Here is a 22,692-nt window from a genome sequence, read left to right as displayed (position 1 = left end):
ATAGACAACCATTCACACTCACACCTATGGCCAATTTAGTCACCAGTTAACCTAACCTGCATGTCTTTGGACTGTGGGGGAAACCGGAGCACCCGGAGGAAACCCACGCGGACACGGGGAGAACATGCAAACTCCGCACAGAAAGGCCCTCTCCGGCCACGGGGCTCGAACCCGGACCTTCTTGCTGTGAGGTGACAGCGCTAACCACTACACCACTGTGCCACCCTAGAATATGAAGATTTTTTTTTAAATAGAGGATTGTGCAGCTACAGGAAAATAATCAGTGATGGGGTGGGATCATGAAGCAGAGTCACTGTTACCAAAGCAAAGTTAATTATTTTCCTTTAACAGCACATCCCAGGAGTTATTCATTCTTCTTACACAATCACAATTTGCTGAATATTACAATAAATGTTCTTCATTAAAAGGATGAAGCCTTCTACAGTTATCACTTTATAATTACATTTAATGTTGTGGAATGTTGCGAAAACAAGTACGCTCTGGTAGCATTCATCCATCCACTAGGCTTTTTCCTTCTCCTGAAATTAACAAGACAAATAAAGTGCTACTTGCTATGTCACAGAAAAGTCCTCTATACTGAAATCTTTCCCTGAAGTAGAAGCAGTTGTAATTATTATAATTCAATAAACTCGTCTAATACAGTGTATTTTGTGAACTATACGAGATATACAAAAAAAATCTTTCTTCTGCATGGGTTTTTGCACCTGAGGTGAGTTTGAGTGTTTAACCGCATACATCTTAAAAAAAGAAAGAAAAAAAAAACCTTCAAAACCTGATGTAAACAGAATATTTGGTTCACCATCTGCTGCTTGGACTGAGACCCTCCGGAGACTGAGACCCATTGTTTTAATGGATAAACACACTTTGAAAGCACCCTGACACATTTAGTTTAAATATATGCAGACACAAACACAGCAGATTCAGATCCAACTAAGCCATCAATCATATTAAGTCACTTTAATATCCTTTTAAAAATATAATATTTCTTTTATTTGGATGCATTAAGAGGCAAAACGGATACCAACACATTGAAAGGCAGCCTCACAGTATGAGTAAAGGCCAACGCCGACAGCAGCGATGTGGATGAGCACACTGCTCAGATTGCTAATAACACACAGAGCTGTTACACACTCCGCCACTGACCTCAGATCAGCTCAGGAAGAGCTGCGGAGACCAGACAGTGGAGTTACAGCAGCTTCTGCACAGATACAGCCCTCAATTATATTCACATCTGTGACATTCAGTCAAAGGTCTTGATATAAATGCACACAAAAGGTTGTTGTAAACATGTGCATATACACATACACACACAGTATAAATCAAATGCATGTGTGTATGGCATGTGCAGTTAATCGTCAATGAAAGTGATGCGACCAGGCCCTTCGCTCTTCATCCATCGCCTGTAGCGCTTCCACCGCGGATCCGTGGCCATCTTCATCTTCATCTCATCCTCCTGCTCTTCTCTGTAGACCTGCAAATGCAACCAAGGGGGGTGGGGGGTGTAGTTATTACCAGACTACTGGAGAGAACACCTTTATGGTTCTGGCTTTCTCTTTGTCATCTATTCAGAATATTAAGAGCTGTCAAAAAGAGAGAACGTAAGCCAGTACACGAGTATGCAAACATCTATATACTCTGCCCAGATAGAAGAACCCTCAGAAACCTGTTCCTGGTCAATAACAAACCGTCATGGTAGAAAAGAAAGTACACCCTCTATCAATTCTACATTTCTATTTATCAGGGCCTAAATGAAAACTGTGTAGTCCTCACCAATCTCTACAGACAAACAAATAATCCCAGATGAGGGGAAGAAAAAAAAAAAAACATTTCAATCTATAGTCTTTTTTCCCTCTAAAAAATTAAAGAACTGAAGTCGTTTTAAAACTTGCTTTATTTCTTATTTAACATGTTATTCAGTTACATTTTCCGTTTTAGTAACCTTATATCGTGACTCGTATTGGCAACTACAGGGAGTGCAGAATTATTAGGCAAATGAGTATGTTGACCACATTACCCTCTCTATGCATGTTGGCCTACTCCAAGCTGCATAGGCTTGAAAGCCTCCTACCAATTAAGCATACCAGTTGATGTGCATCTCTGTAATGAAAAGGGGTGTGGTCTAATGACATCAACACCCTATATCAGGTGTGCAAAATTATTAGGCAACTTCCTTTCCTTTGGCAAAATGGGTCAGAAGAGGGATTTGACGGACTCAGAAAAGTCAAAAATAGTGACATATATTGCAAAGGGATGGAGCACTCTTAAAATTGCCCAGCTTTTGAAGCGTGACCATCGAACAATCAAGCGCTTCATTCAAAATAGTCAACAGGGTCGCAAGAAGCGCGTTGAAAAAAAAAGGCGCAAACTAACTGCCCGTGAACTGAGGAAAGTCAAGCGTGAAGCTGCCAAGATGCCACTCGCCACCAGTTTTGCCATATTTCAGAGCTGCAACATCACTGGAGTGTCAAAAAGCACAAGGTGTGCAATACTCAGGGACACGGCCAAGGTAACAAAGGCTGAAAAACGACCACCACTGAACAAGACACACAAGATGAAACGTCAAGACTGGGCCAAGAAGTATCACAAGACTGATTTTTCTAAGGTCTTATGGACAGATGAAATGAGAGTGAGTCTTGATGGGCCAGATGGATGGGCTCGTGGCTGGATCAGCAAAGGGCAGAGAGCTCCAGTCCGACTCAGACGCCAGCAAGGTGGAGGTGGGGTACTGGTATGGGCTGGTATCATCCAAGATGAGCTTGTGGGACCTTTTCGGGTTGAGGATGGCGTCAAGCTCAACTCCCAGTCCTATTGTCAGTTTTTGGAAGACACCTTCTTCAAGCAGTGGTACAGGAAGAAGTCAGCATCCTTCAAGAAAAACATGATTTTCATGCAGGACAATGCTCCATCACACGCATCCAAGTACTCCACAGCATGGCTGGCCAGAAAGGGTCTAAAGGAAGAAAGATTAATGACGTGGCCTCCTTGTTCACCTGATCTGAACCCCATAGAAAACCTGTGGTCCCTCATCAAATGTGAGATCTACAAGGAGGGGAAACAGTACACATCTCTGAACAGTGTCTGGGAGGCTGTGGTTGCTGCTGCACGCAATGTTGATCGCAAACATCAAAACACTGACCGAATCCATGGATGGCAGGCTTTTGAGTGTCCTTGTAAAGAAAGGCGGCTATATTAGTCACTGATTTGTTTTTTTTTTGTTTGTTTTTGAATGCCAGCAATGTATATTAGTGAATGCTGAGTTGTTATATTGGTTTCCCTGGTGAAAATAAATGAGTGAAATGGGTATATGTTTGTTTTTTGTTAAGTTGCCTAATAATTATGCACAGTTATAGTCACCTGCACACACAGATATCCTCCTAAGATAGCTAAAACTAAGAAAGCCCTACTCCAACTTCCAAAAATACTCAGATTTGATATTTATGAGTCTTTTGGGTTCATCAAGAACATAGTTGTTTTTCAATAATAAAACTAATCCTCAAAAATACAACTTGCCTAATAATTCTGCACTCCCTGTAATTGCAATTAAATATTATACTTATTCGGTTTTTTAGCCGTGTTGAATTTAGTTCGTTTGGTCCACGGCAGGCGTCACTTATCCGCGCGATCTTCACGAAACTTGTGCGAGACTTCGAAACGTCAAGTGTCAGCCAGGTGTCAGTGCCGCCATTTTGAAAACTGTTTTCCAAATGAAATATTGCACAAAAACGAGTTTAAATGATGATTACTGTCTACTTTTTTCAAACTTTCCTGACTGCTATCAAAACAAATAAAACTTCCGGCTTGATTACATTAGCGTTCGAAAGAGGGCGCGTGCGTCTTTTGACAGCGTTGGCCACTTGGATTTCCGCTGTACGTTTTACTTCCGTCCTACGATGTCTCGCACAGGTCTCAACGAATCTCGTTTACGGCCATTGCTTTGACATATGGACTGATATATTACAGAGCATATTTCAAACACTCTTAACTTGCTACAGCAGTGACAAAATAGCGATCAAAAATGCATTCCTATATTTAATAAAATGAGATAAATATAATTTTGATAATAAAAAAATTTGCCTTCAGTTCCCCTTTAAACCAACATTCAGAAACCCAGTGGTTAAAAAAAAAGAAAAAAAAAAAAAGAATATCCTATCCTACTTCTACATTCATTAAGAGAGTAATTGGCAGCTAAGTTTTACGAATGAAATGCATAAAGTTAGTTAATCATAAAAGAAGTGCGACTATCTCTATAAAAGCAAAAAATTTTTAGAGTGTGATGGTCTGGAGCACTTAGGCCCTGTCCACACGGCAACGGATTCAGGTGACTCCGATACAATTGCTTATCGTTTCGGCCTGGCGTCCACACGGCACCGGCGTTTTGGGTGCCCAAAACGCAATCTTTTTGAGAACGGGTTCCAGAGTGGAAAGATCTGGCAACGTTGCCGTTGTGAAGTCGTCTGGATGAGTAGAACGGATTTGTTTACGATGACATCACAACCACATGACTGTGAGTGCTTCACGCCGGGTAGAAGTGTAACGAATATCACCAGGAAAAAGCCTTACAGAGCACTAGTGAGAGTGAAACACGAGCTTGGATATTATTATTATGTTCAGTGTTAGTTCACAGTAGTAATGCAAGAAGCAGAATAGTGACAGTAATAGTGAAGCAAAAACATGCAATTGTACAAACACTGCAGCTCTACAGCAAAATATTCATTTATGAAATGGTCTGATTCTTAACACCAGTAGTGCCAATGAGCTTCTCATTGCGATGCGAGTTGTCAACAAATCCTATAACTTGGTTCATGAAACGCACTTACAAAATATTTTCACTGTGAATATTTATTGTGTAATGGTGCAAAGTGAGAGAGAGAGAGAGAGAGAGAGAGAGAGAGAGAGAGAGAGAGTCAATCCCGCCAGCAAAAATAGAGAAAAAAAGAGCGATCTCACCTCTTCAGATGTGGGTTTAAGTCCTACAATACATTCCTCAAAAAGGGCGTAGAGGAGCAAATTAATCATTATTTAATTAGCATTCAATTTATTCCGGACCATTAAAGACACCGCCTTCCGCGTAGAATCATAGGTCATCCTCGCCGCCATTTTGGAGAGGTCAAAGCGGAGAATAAAGATTAGCTGCGTTTAACTGTACCAACAGGTTTGCCATCCAAACGAGATCACATGGGATTACCTTTCACAGGTGAGACTGGAAAAATACTTTTCATTGTATTTGGTCATTATAATGTAATTTTACAAACAGATTTTCCTGACTTTGTGGCTAATATGCATCCTTACTTCTTCTATTGTTCTGGTGTCTCCGAAGGGACCATCTTACAGCGCCCCTAGAGGTGTGGCATGTGTATTGCATCGTTTTCAGCAAGCGTTGCGTTGCCATATGGACCTGATATTTTACTGATTGTTGCCCATTTGGACGCGATATATTTTTAAATAACATCTCGTTGCCGTTGTCGTGTGGATGTAGCCTTAGGTGCATGTCTACACGATGCCAAGGAGAAAAGACATCAGCCATGACCTCAGAAGCAATTGTTGCTGCTCATCAATCTGGGAAGGGTTATAAGGCCGTCTCCAAACAATCCACCATTCTACAGTGAGAAGGACTGTTTACAAATGAGGAGCCTTTAATTTAGTTGCGATTCTTCACAGGAGTGGGCATCCCAACACATCCAGTCCAAAGTCAGATCTTTTAATGCTGGGTAATTCTGCCCCAAATCACCAGATTTAGAAAAACGTTCATCACTGACCATCTCAGATTTGCTTCATACGTTCTGGAAATATTGTCAGTGTGCCCAATAAATAGTGTACAAAATTTTAGGCTTGTACCTTCATTAGTTTCTGAGATATAGGGGCTTAAAAAAGGGGCGTGGCCCCAATTTCACTGTTGAAATGCGTGCTACAGAAAACGGACCTAAATTCCATAAGTCATTACTTTTAAACTATAGAGATCTTGCAGTCACGTGACCGAAAAGTACACAGCCGCCATCTTGCCGGTAAAAAACACAGCTGAATACTGCTGCACTTGTGTACAGAATGGATCAATTTCAACCGACGGACTACACGGCTCATTTTTCTAATGAACAGATAACTAGATATATGTCTAAAATAAACGACCTACAGATTAGTGACCCTTATGGCTTAGGCAGCTGGGCCATAGAAGGTTCACGCTGCACGCTACACGTTCACGTGAAGAACCGGACCCTGGGCCATTAAACTTCATGCTTGGATGTTCACGTGTTGCGTCTGTTCTACTTTGACCGAGTAACCAACAATATGGACTCTTCGGATGACGACGATTGCCTCATTCTGCTTTTACTTAGACAGAGGAAGAGAAAAAGGAACAGAATTTGGAGCCGAGAACACTTCCTTCTGAGAGAAACCCGTGGTGAATTTCACCGAACATTCTATAATCTGCTTGACAATCCCGATGAAGAACTATTTTTCAATTATACCATTCAATTATATTTTTTCTGAAGTTTTCCCCTGAAAGCATAGAGTTATCTCCCTAGACCCGTTCTGATTGGCTGGCGCGGCGGTGACCGCATGCATTGACTGGAATTTCCATCTTCACGCCTAGAAAAAAGTGTGCATGTTCATTTCTCGCTTCACGCGTGAAGTGTGCAGCGTGCAACGTGAACGCCGTTCTATGGCCCAGAGCAAGTCATGCTACGTTTGTCCACTTTTCTTTACACGTGTGTAGCGTGTAGCGTGCAGCATGCAGCGTGCAGCGTGAACCTTCTATGGCCCAGCTGCCTTACCGGACGTAGTTTTCATGACCGTGTCAGTGGATATTGACCTGCCAGCGGAATACCCAGACGTGTATAATTACCTCATTAACTTTCCCTCGCTGTTCATTGGTGAAGCACTGCGTGCTTATAAATCTCTGGACAGTTATCTTTACAGAAATTCAGGATTTGTCAGCGACTCAGATGTGGCATCTTGTAAACAAGAAAATAATCCTCACTGGATGGGTAAGTCACTTAACTGACCAGCCGATTATAGAATAAGGTAATTCCAGCTGTAATTCCAAATCGTCCGTCTTGTTTACCATGGATCTGGCGTTGGAGAGGTAGAGGCTTAGCAGTGGAGGCTTGAGTGGCTGTTTTCTGAGCTTAGTCAACAGGCCGGCTCTGCAGCCTCGCTTTTGCTTCCGCTCCTGACGCCGCCTCCTTCGCTTTGCTTCCGATAATCCACGGAGACCCCGCTGGTCTCGCTATCTCGTCCGGAATGTTGTGCATGCGATGGAAATCACTACAAACCGTCATTTTCTGCTGGAAACCAATGTCCAGTTAAGTCCATACGGTTGTAGTGGATATTAAAGTCCGGTACAGACGAACAACATGCAAAAATACACACAAAAAACATAAACGTGCACAGGTAGGGAGAGCTTGTAGCCGCAGCCGTTGTAGTAGAATTGTATATAGTAGGGTTTTCCAGAAGAAAAGGTAGAAGTAAAAGCAGAAGTAGAAGGCGGAAATATGGCGTTTGACCGACAAGATGGCATCTGTCACAATCTGGATCGGCTGTGACGTCACATGCAAGTGCTCCATTCATGCAAGATGCATGAAATTTTCAAGGATTGTTCTTCAATGCCAGACGCCTTTAAATACTAAAATAGAAAGTTCACAGTTCAATATTTGCCAAGTTATGGCTTGCTGGAAATCATAAAAAAATGTCTTCTATCGTGCTTTGGAGCAAATTTGATGCCCCATATCTCCACATTAAAGCACACCAGATCTTTCAAATTTTCTTATTTATTACTCATGTTACTCATGCACAAAATATGAAGTTGGTACCCTAAACCAACCTATAAATATTAAGGTATCAAGTACGGCATGTTTTACAATAGACGGAAATGCTGTTTTAAGGCAGATTACAATACAACTACAAACCTACAGTGTAGGAAAAATAACCTTAAAAATACTTTATTTGAAGAGCTTAAACAGTGTATTGATTTGCTTTTCCACATCAGATGGAAGTTTATATCGCCTGCCAGTTGATGTAAGTGGGGCATCAATGATTTTCATGACATGCACTAGAGGGACCCAACAGTTATCCTCTCTCCTGGGCCAGCTGTAAGTCTGAGAGGGACCATGAGGATGCGTAAATGTTACTTGTACATCTTGTTCCTCCTCTGATAATGCATGAATGTTGCTGATCCACCACTGTCTGTCATACAAACATACAACATATTTACCAGGAATTGTATCTGCCAGAGAGACTGCTGATTTAACAGGGGTTTTATGCATTACTTGTGGCCGATTTCCACTCATATCCACAATGAAGCTAGGACCACCTGACACCCTGCTGACCTGCAGCTGGTTGGACATGATTGGAACGAATGAGTGGTTGTCTCTTGTTCCAGGAATAGTAGCTGACCTTGAAAATCTAGTCTCCAATGCTTTTCCACTCTCCATAACTTCCCCTGTACCAACCCAGATGAAATGGATGTTCTTGATATGCTTTTCTGCCCACAAAAACAGATCAGATGGGGTTATTATGTGATCACTCGTGACTGCCTGTAAGCTAGCTCAAGCTGCTGACCACTTTACAGTGCCTCCAATACCATCACAGGGTGATTTACCATGAGAAGTGGCAAAGAAATGTCATTCTGCCAAAAGTCCAAAATCATCTGCATGCTTTATTAGATTTGTGAAATTTTTATAGTTTTTGTATTGGGCTGCTGATCCGTCACTGAAGTAAAAGACCTTTTTCAGCTGGGGATGTAAATGGCATACATATGGTAAAACCTTTTTTAAGAATGCATGCACGGCCACTGTATCACGCTTAAGGAAGTCACTTATTATGCAGATAGAGATGCATTTCGTTACTTTTGTACCATCTTCATTCTTTGCTCTAATGTACAATGCAAGTGGATGAAGAGTGCATTGGCTGTTGGCCCAGGGGTATCCTTAGGCAGAATCCTGTATACAGAATGAATAGTTTTCGGCAAAATCCAAAAGCATAATACATTCATCCTCTAACAGATTTTCCTTCAAATTCTTCAAATATCCACTCTGGTGTTTGGCAATGAAATGATGTTCTGCTAGTTTGCCTGCTTTTTCAGTTAGAGTTTCAATAAAACAGCATTTCCGACTATCGTAAAACATGCCGTACTTGATACCTTAATATTTATAGTTTGGTTTAGGATACCAACTTCATATTTTGTGCATTTGCTAATCAAAACAAGCTCTTTCCTGTGGTATAATTTTTTTCATGGTAGACTTTGTCATACATTTGTAATATGCATTTGAATTATAGGCGCAAAATGTTTTTTATTTTTATTTTTAAAGCCTAATAAATCAGAAAGCTTGATTTATTTTGAACACATACCTAGTTGCCTAAAGACTACTATAACATGAGTAATAAATAAGAAAATTTGAAAGATCTGGTGTGCTTTAATGTGGAGATATGGGGCGTCAAAGTTGCTCCAAAGCACGATAGAAGACATTTTTTTATGATTTCCAGCAAACCATAACTTGGCAAATATTGAACTGTGAACTTTCTATTTTAGTATTTAAAGGCGTCTGGCATTAAAGAACAATCCTTGAAAACTTCATGCATCTTGCATGAATAGTTTAAAAGTAATGACTTATGGAAGTTAGGTCCGTTTTCTGGAGCATGCGTTTCAACAGTGAAATTGGGGCCACGCCCCTTTTTTAAAGCCCCTATATCTCAGAAACCAATGAAGGTACAAGCCTAAAATTTTGTACACTATTTATTGGCCACACTGACAATATTTCCAGAAAGTATGAAGCAAATCTGAGATGGTCAGTGGCGAGGCCTCTGGTGATTTCACGTGGATTGACCCTGCTCAAAGATATAAAGAAAAACCCAAGAGCTACATCATGTGACCTACAGGCCTCTGAAAGCACAGTAAATGCTTATGTTCATGACAGCACAATCAGAAAAAGTCAGAACCAGAATTATGAATACTATGGCTAAATTTTACATCTTGGCACCTCTGTTAGATATACCGGTATCTACACTGAGAAAATCTGAAACATTTCCATACAAACAAACCTCATAATTTTCTTTTATCCACAGTTGACGCTCCAGGAACGTTTTTCTCAGGTGGTCGTCCAGACTATCGAACTGCGCCTGGGACATTTTCATGTACTTGCGGATGATGTAGAGCTTCTCCTCTTCTCCATACTCCTCGCCGCGAATGTTGAAGTGATAAACCCACGAGAAATACCACACTATGTAGAGGCACATGTGGTAGGGGAACAGGATGATCTTAAACAACAGGATGTCGCAGATGTTGGGCTTCTGGTAGCCTCCTTTGATGTCAATCTTGTTCTTGATGATGTCTCGGATGATCTCCTCTTCTTCTTCACGGATCTCCTCTTTGGAACGGCGGTTCTTGCCTTTTTCTTTGGTGCGGTTTAGCAGGCCTTGCTGCTTGGCCAGCTCGGTTGCCTGGATGCGATACTTAGGGACGGTGGTAAGGTAGTTGATTGCTTCAGTGTAGCTGCTCCACCAGCTGTAATACTGCAGAGAAAATAAAGCGCATTTAAACTGAACACAGAAATGGTTGAGTGCAAAGTTTGTACACCCACAAGGCAAGATAAAGGAATTTAATTTACATCAAAACATCGATCATTTATGTTCATAATAATTATCTCTGATTACTGTAAGATAATATTAAAATATTATTATACCACAGCAGTCTTGAATTCTTGATTCTGACTGGCTGATTAATTTTCTGTCACAGCAGCTCTGATAATAGTTACAGCTGTCATTCAGATTTGTTATTTTTACATTAATGTGCTTGTTCTAATACGCTATCATTTCTATTGAGGTATTTCACCTGACGTCACAGGGTCACGTGACGCCCCGGTGTCCGCCATTTTGAAGGTCAAGCTAGCTAATGTCAACAACATAGTAGCTAGTATGTTACTGTAGCAATGTTTACGTTCAGTCATTTGGATGACTGTTAAAACCTTTCAGTCTCAAGTTTTTCCTTTACTGTATTTACTAGTTTACTGTAATTATGATCCGGCAGCTATTTACACCGGATCCAGTGTAAATAGCTGCCGGAATGCGCTCCGGCTTGCTCCCCCTCAAATTAAGCAGCGCGCTCCGGCTTGCTCCCGGAGTGCTCTGGGAGCAAGCCAGAGCACGCTCCGGCAGCTATTTACACTGGATCCGGTGTAAATAGCTGCTGGATCATAATTACAGTAAACTAGTAAATACAGTAAAGGAAAAACTTGAGACTGAAAGGTTTTAACAGTCACCCAAATGACTGAACGTAAACATTGCTACAGTAACATACTAGCTACTATGTTGTTGACATTAGCTAGTGCTAACAGCTAGCTGCTAGTACACTGCTACAACACAGACACCGACCCTAATAATACAGTTCTTGGTCATTGCCTGGTAACAGCAAATTTATTACGGGCCATGTCTCAACAGACTAAGAAGTTATTTCAATGACATTTAATAACATTTTGTTTATCCTGAGGGCCGAAAGTAAATGAAAATGTGAACAAACCTTAGCTGTAATAAGATGGCGACCACCGGCTCCAGGGACGGCCCACTGATGTAGGCATGTTACCCAGCCTGACACAAAATATTTGTAGGCATCCAAACTCTTATACGCTTTCAGATCAATACCTGTGTATGGCGATGGGTTTTTAACGACATAGGTATACAGATCATGTGGGCCGAAGTCAGGTAAAGATGAGGGCTTCGTGTACTTCCGTACGTCAGTGATCAATCCTGGTGGAAGCAGGTAAATGTCGTTCTCTAAGCCTGCTAACCTCAATTTTTGCAAATACCTCTCCCTCTGCTCGCCCTGTAAATGCCCTACGTCGCTGGATAGTGAAGGTGTTTTCTGCATCTCGCTCCTTTTTCTTTTATGTTTTTCGTTTGTCGCCTTCCTCGCATTCAAACTGATTCGAGCCGTGACGTCCAAAATGGCAGCCTAACGATGCATCACATGACTTGGTCACGTGGGTGAAAAACCTCAATAGTGACAGCTCATTCACAGGGACTTGTATGCTGGATGCATCAAGTAATCCAGGTGAATATTAAATGGATTAAAAATGTGTTGTTTATTTACAGATTTTATTTACACAGGATACATTTATGGAAGGAGTCTCCAATGCCAGGCCTATCAGTAACTGTCAGTAAGTTTGCAAGACAGAAGAGTTTGGTTTCTCTCTAACATGACAAGCATTCATTTTTTGTCTTATTAACCTTGAGAGAGAGAGGGGAAAAAAAAGTGAGAGAGAGACTATTGAGTGAAGGACTGTTTATAGCTGCTGTAACATAAGTGATAAGACAACTTTTTTTTTTTTTTTAAATCATGATGTTATTCATTAATGAATTAAAATTTAAATAGCTGGCAAACTGCAATGCTATAAGATGAACCAAACTTCAGGATGTGCTTTGGAGCGTTACTGGAAAATAATCCTTTCTAGTGGTAAGAGTATCTCCGCATCACACACCTCATCATTATTTATTTTCTTAGAACACCATATCCTGTCACATTTTACTCCTTAAATAGTATTTTTCATTCCTTATTCCTTACATAGTAACCAGACAGGGTGAACTTTTGCACTCCACTGTACATCCATGGTATCATGCACGAGTCTGATTTTAGATGGCATCACTATGCCATCTACGGCATTGAAGCAGTATTGCTGCTAGGCCCAAAAATTAAAAATGTTGAAAATTTTTTTCCCCTATGTGAATTATTTTCATACCTAAGGCTCTAAATTATTTTAACACCAGATACCAAGACCAAAACAATCAGTCCTGTTCCCCCCCACCCATTCAATTCTATTTTTGCATGTACCATCATGTCATGTTCGTTCTCAGTGGGTCTCATGAGGCAGGTGGACTAAGACTACGTTCAGACTGCACCCTGAAACGACCCATATCCGATTTTTTTGCCCATATGCGACCTGTATCCGATTTGTTATTGACAATCTGAACGACACAGATCCGATTTTTTCACATGCGACCCAGGCCGCTTGGATATGTGGTCCTAATTCCGATGCATATCCGTTATTTTCACATGCGACTGCAGTCTGACCGGACAGGTCGCATTCATGCGACCTACACGTCATCAACAAGAGACAAACGTCACTATTCTGCGTTGGCTAATCCCGCCTCTTTGGTAGAAAACAACAACATTTGTACAGTTTTCAGAATTTAAATAGACTTTTATAGAATTGATCAAGCTAATGGTGGATTTGGTAGGGACCTGGATGTTAAACCATCCTGTATTACAAGATTATAAGATTGTTCTGGAAATTTCCAGTAATTTGACACCTTCGGTCTCATTAGTCTGCTGCCCACATTAATCAGATTATTGTGTGAGTTCCGCCGCCGCCACAAAAACCACATCGCCGGGTCTCGCCTCATCTCCATGCTTTACTTGCAAACTTGAAGAGTGCGCTTTTTTTGTTTACGTATTACGTAGATGTGCTTATTACGTGTCAATTTGCGCATGCCGGACACTTTTGGGTTGTTTTCCGTTCATATTGGAGATCGCATACAAGTCTCATATAATTGGTAATGTGAATGGCCTAACAAAAAAAATCGGATTTCGCAACAAATCGGATATGGGTCGTTTCAGGTTGCAGTCTGAACGTAGTGTAAAAGATGAGATTTACGGATTCTTCTGGAAAACAATGAAAATGTCGATCACCTACTTGAAAAACTGAGATTGCACACACAGTTACGAGAATGACGATCCTAACGTCCACTTTGGGTGCCAGCCGTCTCCTGTAGTAAGTGTAATAGTGGCTGTAGTATTGCTCTGGATGATCCAGCATGTAGTCATAGTCCCTGCGTGATTCATCATCCTGCAAGAGTTTAAAAAAAAAAAAAAAAAGAGCTGGTGATTCAGATCATTTTGAACACCACATGATTTGCTCATCAGTCTGGGAGCTAAGAGCTAAGCCATATTCAGTGAATCTTCTACGGATGTATCTGAAACCAAACCTTAGTCATTGTGCAAGTCTTCAAACATCAGTGTGTTTTAGACATGACCTATTGTGGTGGGGGGGTTTTTTGAGGGGGGCTTGTATGGTATAATTCATAATTAGGAGCTAGGTGGCACGGTGGTGTAGTGGATAGCACTGTCGCCTCACAGCAAGAAGGTTCTGGGTTCGAGCCCAGTGGCCAACAGGGGCCTTTCTGTGTGGAGTTTCTCTCGATGTCTGTGTGGGTTTCCTCCCACAGTCCAAAGACTCAGCCACTGGGGTTGCACAAGCCAGTGCATACTTAGTGCTGATCCCAAACCTGGATAGTTTGGGGAGGGTGACATCAGGAAGGGCATCCAGTGTAAAACCTATGCCAAATCCAATATGCGGGGGAAAAAAAAAAAAAACCTAACGGGAGCAGCCGAAAGAAGAAACTCCTAATTATGATGTAGTAAAGTTATAATTATCCCTGTGTCCGAAATCGCTCCCTACTCACTATATAGTGAGGACGCCATTTTGTAGTGCTGTCCGAAACCTTAGCGAGGATTATTTACACCCTATATAGTGCACTCATAGTATCCCTCAATGCATCACGAAAAGTAGTGTACAACCGATGATCACTAACCAAGCAATATATCCCATCATGCATTGCGGTCGCGCTGAAAAATCAAATTTAAAAAAAAAAAGTCTCAAATTTGATTTAATAAAAGGCAGCGGCAAAGAAGAAAGTATTCATCCTTGAGTTAAAAGAACTGAAAGATGCAGGTACTTTGTATTGATTAATGTGGGAAATACGCTCAGTATAATATGGATTTATCACAAAAACACACCATGTATTTATTAATTTGAAAACCCACCAGCCGACTGATCTGGCACGTTTTAATTGTGCGACAATAATGATGTAAATAACGGCGCGATGGACTAGTCCCCCCCCCCTTCCCAAAACTTTATTATACATACAGTATATTGTACATATAGTACAAACGAGGCACTTCAAAGTCACATACAATTCCTTCTTTTGGTTGAGCAAAATAAAAATAACAATAAAAGTAAAATAAACAAGCTAAATATAAAGGGCTTTGTCATATTAACTTAAAGGTATCAAGTAAGGAAAACAATTGAAGGGCTTTTTTTTTTAATCATTAATCTGCTTTAACGGCTTACTTAAGACCATAAGCTCATTCCTCCACCTAATCAGACAGGGTTTTGTTTTAAAATACCTGCATTTATGTATCAAGAATTTTCCAAGTATTAATAAAACACCGGGGCGGCACGGTGGTGTAGTGGTTAGCACTGTCACTTCACAGCAAGAAGGTCCTGGGTTCGAGCCCAGCGGCCAACGAGGGCCTTTCTGTGTGGAGTTTGCATGTTCTCCCCGTGTCCGCATGGGTTTCGTCCGAGTGCTCCGGTTTCCCCCACAGTCCAAAGACATGCAGGTTAGGTTAACTGGTGACTCTAAATTGACCGTAGGTGTGAACGCGAGTGTGAATGGTTGTCTACGTGTCAGCCCTGTGATGACCTGGCGACTTGTCCAGGGTGTACCCCGCCTCTCGCTCATAGGTGGTGTTTACATTAGACCGTATCAGCGGATCATCAGATTAACGTTTTTAAAATGATTCGCGTGCACACAGCAACACCAATACACGATTCGCGTGCACACAGCAACGCCACTACACGGATACGCTCGGCTCCGCAGGCATCCTGTGCTCCAAATCACTCCGCCCTGAACAGCGAGTGCCCTCTGGAGGGTGCACACTCCGGCCCTGCGCAGCTCACAGAGCGCGCGAGTGAAGCGCACGAGCAGTGATTCGGGACAAATAGCAGGAAGTGAAGTTCGTGCCGTTTTTCAGCAGTCGTGTCACATGACCAACGTGGCATGACCAACGCCAGCGAATCAGGAAGGTGGATGTCACAGTGACGTTGTCCAATGACGACGTCAGCTAGAGCTCAGCACTGCGTATCCTCGTTCCTCAATGTTTACACAGCACCGGATCAGATACGTACTGGGTGGAATACGTGGGCCCTGGCGGATTCAAACTGTTCCGCCTGTGGAGTCGTTTCCCGGCGTTTTAATGTGCACGGACAGTGCATCCACGACGAAAACGATATGGATACGGTCTAATGTAAACACCACCATAGTCAGCTGGGATAGGCTCCAGCTTGCCTGCGACCCTGTACAGCAGGATAAGTGGCTACAGATAATGGATAGAAGGATAATAAAACATTTTTTTTTTAAAAATCATAAAATCTAGATTTCTATCATCAATAAACACACCAAATTTGACCATGTTTACAGTCAGAAGTGACAAATCAATGTTTTTGGACTGCAAGCACGATGGACTAGAGTCTGAAAGTGTTTTTTTCATTTTACCAATGAGCTCACTGTATAGAGATCTTGCATGTGACGTCACAGCCGATCCAGATTGTGACAGACGCCATCGTGTCGGTCAAACGCCATATTCCGCCTTCTACTTCTACTTCTGGTTCTACTTCTGCTTTTACTTCTACCTTTTCTTCTGGAAAACCCTACTATATACAATTCTACTACAACGGCTGCGGCTACAAGCTCTCCCTACCTGTGCACGGTTTTTGTTTTTTGTGTATTTTTGCGTGTTGTTCGTCTGTACCGGACTTCAATATCCACTACAACCGTATGGACTTACTGGACATTGGTTTCCAGCAGAAAATGACGGTTTGTAGCGATTTCCATCGCATGCACAACATTCCGGACGAGAAAAAAAAAAACAAAAACAAAAAAAACATTCCGGACGAGACCAGATTGCGAGACCAGCGGGGTCTCCGTGGATTGTTATCGGAAGCAAAGCAAAGGAGGCGGCGCCGGGAGCCGAAGCAAAAGCGAGGCTACAGGCAGAGCCGGCCTGTTGACTAAGCTCAGAAAACAGCTACTCAAATCTCCACTGCCAAGCCTCTACCTCTCCAACGCCAGATCCATGTAAACAACACGGACGATTTGGAATTACCTTATTCTATAATCGGCTGGTCAGTGCTATACTCAATACTTAAGTGACTTACCCATCCAGTGAGGATCATTTTCTTGCTTACAAGATGCCACATCTGAGTCGCTGACAAATCCTGAATTTCTGTAGAGATAACTGTCCAGAGATTTATAGGCACGCAGTGCTTCACCACTGAACAGCAAGGGAAAGTTAATGAGGTAATCATACACATCGGGGTATTCCACTGGCAGTTCAAAATCCGGTCGTGAAAACTCCGTCCGGAAAGCCATAAGGGTCACAAATCTGTAGATCGTTTATTTTAGACATATATCTAGTTATCTGTTCATTAGAAAAATGAGCCGTGTAGTCCGTCGGTTGAAATTGATCCATTCTGTACACGAGTGCAGCAGTATTCAGCGGTGTTTTTGACCGACACGATGGCGGTTGTATACTTTCCGGTCACGTGACTGCAAGATCTCTATTGTCCTCTATATAGTAATTCCCTATATAGGGAGTAGTGAATGAGTGAGCGATTTTGGACACAGGGTATGAGATAGTAAGTCCTTACAGGCCTTTCAATTGCATGAAACCTGCGATGGATAACATCACAGGCGCCCAAATTAAAAAGATGCCCAAATTAAGGTCAAGCGCCCAAAATATGCTACCAAAGGTTAAAAAAAAAAAAACCCCGAAATGCTGATCAAATAAACTTGGCTGCATAAAACCCAATGTCTTGACTTTCTTCTTTAAAAACACCAAAATTAGCAAGAATTAGCATGCATTTCTCATAATTGACACGAAATCTGCACCATTTCCACGTTGTTCCGGGTTCGTCGAAATAGCCGTAAGCCTCGCGCAGAGCACAAATTCTCCATCAATGGTGATCAAGACGCCATGATTTCGTGGAGACTCGCGTACCAATGACCAGAGCGGGATTTCCACATTAGGGAAATCATCTTTCTTCTTCTTTTATATTGTTTTATGGCGGTTGACAAACAGCTTTTAGGTGCATTACCGCCACCTTCTGGACCGGAGTGTGAACCAGAACGTTTCACACCCTATTGTGTTAAATTCTCCTAATAATTCCTGTATCACTTAAAAACCTAAAAAATAGCCCTATATCCCACATTATCTGACCTCAACTGCAATATTTCTCTGATACCTCATTTCATATGATTTAAATCAGGTGAAAGACTGAATAAAAGAGAGCTATTCAGGACACAACTGTGTATATTTAAGATACAGCTTGCATCTTAAATCCACACAGGTGTGTAAGTGTGGGTGGAATCAGTGACTCGGAGCTTGGTCCTCTTGTTGATGATGGTCTTAGACACTGGTCTTTCATTTAAACTAAGATTTTTTACCTGACTACATACTGTGCATTGCGCTGCCAATTCTTGTGATGTGACTGAAAAACCTTAGCTCTGCTACAGGTTTGTCTCTTTGACGGCAACAGTGCAGAACTTGCTTTTTCATTCACAGGCTCCTTTCCTCCAGGCCCCTGTAGGGGCCACTGTATTCTAATTATTTTTGTCATGTACATCAAGAGAGATTAATGCTGTAGACATTTTGCAATAAAGGTAAAAATAACATTCAGCTGGGATAGGCTCCAGCTTGCCTGTAGAACAGGATAAAGCGGCTAGAGATAATGAGATGAGAATGAGATTTCTTTATTTATTCATAATTTTGTAGCTAAAAAAGCAGCAGCAGCAGGTTTACACACAGACCCCCTGGGAAGGAAAGAAAGAACAACTTTCTTCATCACACACTTGTGAAATTCCTCTCTGCATTTAACCTATCTGAAGCAGTGAACACACACATGAGCAATGAGCGCACACACATACCTTGAGCAGTGGGCAGCCAAGCTAACAGCGCCCATGGAGCAGTTGGGAGTTAGGGGCCTCGCTCAAGGGCACCTCAGCCCAAGGCTGTCCCATATTAACCTAACCGCATGTCTTTGGACTGTGGGACTTAACCTGTTCTACAGGGTCACAGGCAAGCTGGAGCCTATCCCAGCTGACTGTGGGTGAGAGGCGGGGTACACCCTGGACAAGTCGCCAGGTTATCACAGGGCTAACACACAGAGACAAACAACCATTCACACTCACATTCACACCTACGGTCAATTTAGAGCCACCAATTAGCCTAACCTGCATGTCTTTGGACTGTGAGAGAAACCAGAGGATACCCATGCAAACTCCACACAGAAGGGACCCTGCCGGCCGCTGGGCTCGAACCCAGAACCTTCTTGCTGTGAGGAGACAGTGCTAACCACTACACCACCGTGCCGCCCATATTACCCTGTATCACGATGGAAAAAGCCCAAATTCAGAAATACAGGGTGTAGCACAAATTGAAAGGCCTGCCTTATTATAAGATCTTACAGCATGCTGAGATAAAATAAGCTCAGATCATGATTAAATTATTCATTATCAGTTAAAAAAAAAGTCATAATAATGCTGACAAAAATTCTCATTTTTATGAACTCTTGTGTCATAATGATGAGAAAACTTCTCTTTATTGTGGTGGTGGAAAAGATTTTCGACAAAGTTAACTGAGAACAGGAGAGGGGTTAGGGTTAAAATTCTCCAGGAAGGGAAGGGTTCATGAACTTTAGGTGGTGTAAGTGGTTAGCACGGTCACCTCACAGCAAGAAGGTTCTGGGTTCGAGCCCTGCAGCCGGTGGGGCCTTTCTGTGTGGAGTTTGCATGGTCTCCCCGTGTCTGCATGGGTTTCCTCCAGGTGCTCCGGTTTCCCCCACAGTCCAAAGACACGTGGTTAGGTTAAAGTGCATATCACGGGTAAATTCAGGAGCAAGATCAATTTAATTCTCCTATTTTAGATTAAACTTTGGTCAAATATCTGTCGCATTTTGTGCAATTTTTTTTTACCTTGCGCAATACCAGAAAAATTCAGTTGAAATCAAGCCATTTGAGGCGACTTCGTCTGCCTCTGAAAAAAACTTGGCATTTGGATTTCCCGGCAAACATTGATTTTCGTGACATCACGTGCGGGATGTCTCCTTCTGAATCCTACCTCAGCGCTGGTTTGTTTATGAGAAAACAACCTGGTGGTTTTCTGCAAATTTCTTCAACGTTATCACGTAATTATTAAAATGGTTAACAGATGTATCATAGGAGGGTGGAGCAACACCAATCTTGATGGGATTAGTACTCATCGTTTTCCAAAAGACCGGACAATGAGAGAGAAATGGGAGCGCTTCGTGCGAGGCACCCGGAAGCCGAGGACCAAAGCAGAGCCGAGAAAAAGACCAAGAAATTCAGCGATTCACAAGTTGACTGTTGCCAGGGTAAGAAATAAGAGACACTACACTCTAAATTAGGTGTTCCTGTGTTTGTGTGGTACATGGATAATGTTATTTATTGACACACAAAAGTAAACAACACGAAAGCGCTGGGCGATAATACACTTCACATGTATCAAGGGATATGCTTGTCAGGGCTTGAGATTTTTGGACCTGTCAAACACATTAAACGTGTATACAACCCGGCTTAGCCGATTCCATGTGTATAGCTTATGAAATCTTTCTCCTACAGTAGCCAGTACTCTTCTAAATGAACAAATATATAAATACATAACAGTAATTAGGAAAAATATGATTTATGTAACAATAGATAGATAGATGAGCATTGATACATGAATCCATGGGTTTAGAAGCTCAGGTGACAATTCGTCCGCCTCTGAAAAAAAACTTGGCATTTGGATTTCCAGGGAAACACTGATTTTCGTGACGTCACGTGCGGGACGCCTCCCTCTGAATCCTACGCCAGCACTGGTTTGTTTATGAGAAAACGACCTGGTGGTTTTCTGCAAATTTCTTCAACATTATCACATAATTATTAAAATAGTTAACAGATGTATCGTAGCAGGATGTAGCAACATTACATTCTTCATCCAAAGGTGAAGTAACATTAGGGGTGTTCACACGGCACACATTTGCATCGATGCTGCACCGATGTATTTTGTTGCGATATATCTTACACCGGTGTAAATTTTGTGGAGCGTTCACACGTCACAAACCTGCTTATTAGAGAGAAGCGTGTTAGCACCGGTGCAGCCCCACTTGCGTTCACACGGCAGTTTTTGCGACTGTGCTATACGAGAGTAATAATGCGGAAATGAAATATGCGCATGCGTGAAAATGTACCTCCTTTTCCCGGTTGTCATGGCATCACCAAGCGCCGGGAAAACAACATGGATGAAGACACCAGTGTTGCCAGATACTGCTGACGTTTTCCAGCCCAAAATATGTTCAAATCCGCCAAAATGCATTTAAAACCGCCCAATCTGGCAACACTGGAAGACATGCAGTTCTGTTGTTGTTGATATTCGCCATTTTGGAAGCGCAAAATACCAGGATGCAAATTATGCAATGCCCGTATGTAATCAACTCTCCTCACGCGTAGCGAGTCTACCCCTGTAGCGTTCAGACGTCCCATTTTATATCGGTGCTGCCCCACAAACTAGCATTTACTCTGGAGTAAATTTCTTAAACCACCTCCTGAGCAGGGTTAGATTTGCACTGGTTTAAGCAGCTTTCAGGGGCTACACCGGTATAACTTTGTACCATGTGAACGCTCTACCGGGGCAGCGCCGGTGCTACACCGGAGTAAAAGTTGCTGTGTGAACACTCCTATTGCGCTCAGGTGACAATTCCATATTTCAGTGCAAAATCGCTAGATGCTAAACTTGGTCTACGCAGACTGTGCACTGAATCCGTGCAAGCTCTCGCAGCCTGCTGGCAGATCCGCCCGTGACGTCACGAATCTGGCTCCAGACTCCCTTGGGATTTTATTTTTTTCTGCTGTAGACAGATGGCCTTGTGGAAAATTACCCTTCTGGATGAGTGTGTAAAGGGACTATATAAAAAAAACAAAACAAAATTGGTCCAGGATATGCACTTTAATATGGGACGGCCCTGGGCTGATGTGCCCTTGAGTGAGGCCCCTGACTCCCAACTGCTCCCTGGGCGCTGTCAGCATGGCTGCCCACTGCTCTGGGTATGTGTGTGTGCTCACTGCTTCAGATGGGTTAAATGCAGAGAGGAATTTCACAAGTGTGTGATGAATAAAGTTGTTCTTTCTTTGACTAAAATGAATAACGCTTCCTCGGGTCACAGACCGGAAGTGATTAAGGAGAGCCCACACTGATTTGTCCTCACATTCAGGAAGCTCATTACGCTCTGTGACTCACTTTTAAAGTTTCATAGGCCGTGGCGATGAGCAGGAACTTGTCATGCGCGCTGTCAGCGCTCTCTCCGGCCAGTGCAGGGTCTCCAGCCTGGAAGCGGTCCGGGTGGTATTTCCGGGCCAGCTGACGGTACGCGCGGCCGATTTCCGCTTTGGACGCGTCTCTGCTCACTCCGAGCACATCATAACAGATCTGCGTGCCACAGTAAAGTCCTTCAATCAGAGCTGAAGCTGAAGGGATACAAAGCGAAGAAATAAAGAGAATAACAGTCCATAAACCGACCCGCAGCGCACACGCCATGGGAGCCGCCATGTCAGCATCCCCAACGTGTCGCGCGCTGGAGAAAAAAAAAAAAAAAACATGGCGCGCATGCGCGCTCTCGGATGACTATTTCCGGCCAGGCAAATTTGAAACCGTTCAGTCCTCTCAGATGTTGCAATTTTGGCGAGGCGTATGATTCAGCGACACCAAACTGGCCTAACGACGGGGAAGAGGAAAAGTAATGCGGATGGAGCTACAGATAGCACAATGGAGAAAAAAGGAAAGAAAAACGC

General features: G+C 42.5%; 1 protein-coding gene across 1 annotated transcript; it reads right to left on the bottom strand.

Moving 5' to 3' along the window:
• Nucleotides 1–963: 963 nt before the first annotated feature.
• On the bottom strand, nucleotides 964–22,486 carry dnajc25 (DnaJ (Hsp40) homolog, subfamily C, member 25). The gene is made up of 4 exons (XM_060912962.1): nucleotides 22,142–22,486; nucleotides 13,698–13,850; nucleotides 10,054–10,524; nucleotides 964–1,492 (listed from the first exon to the last, which is right to left on the bottom strand). The coding sequence occupies exons 1-4, from the start codon at nucleotides 22,448–22,450 to the stop codon at nucleotides 1,370–1,372; spliced, it is 1,056 nt and encodes a 351-aa protein (XP_060768945.1). The 5' UTR covers nucleotides 22,451–22,486; the 3' UTR covers nucleotides 964–1,369.
• Nucleotides 22,487–22,692: the final 206 nt, after the last annotated feature.

Source organism: Neoarius graeffei, chromosome 28 (genome assembly GCF_027579695.1).
Source record: "Neoarius graeffei isolate fNeoGra1 chromosome 28, fNeoGra1.pri, whole genome shotgun sequence".
NCBI lineage: Eukaryota > Metazoa > Chordata > Actinopteri > Siluriformes > Ariidae > Neoarius > Neoarius graeffei.
This window is presented reverse-complemented; position numbering and strand designations above follow the sequence as displayed.

Bases quoted from the DNA above. Each gene is read 5' to 3' on its own strand.
- dnajc25 (XM_060912962.1), bottom strand. From the start codon at position 22,450: ATGGCGGCTCCCATGGCGTGTGCGCTGCGGGTCGGTTTATGGACTGTT. The intron at 10,525-13,697 runs GTAGGTGATCGA...TTTTCTCTGCAG, and splicing joins GTGCAATCTCAGTTTTTCAA to TATTACAGCTGGTGGAGCAG. The intron at 1,493-10,053 runs GTTTGTTTGTAT...TTGCATTTGCAG, and splicing joins GGATAAAAGAAAATTATGAG to GTCTACAGAGAAGAGCAGGA.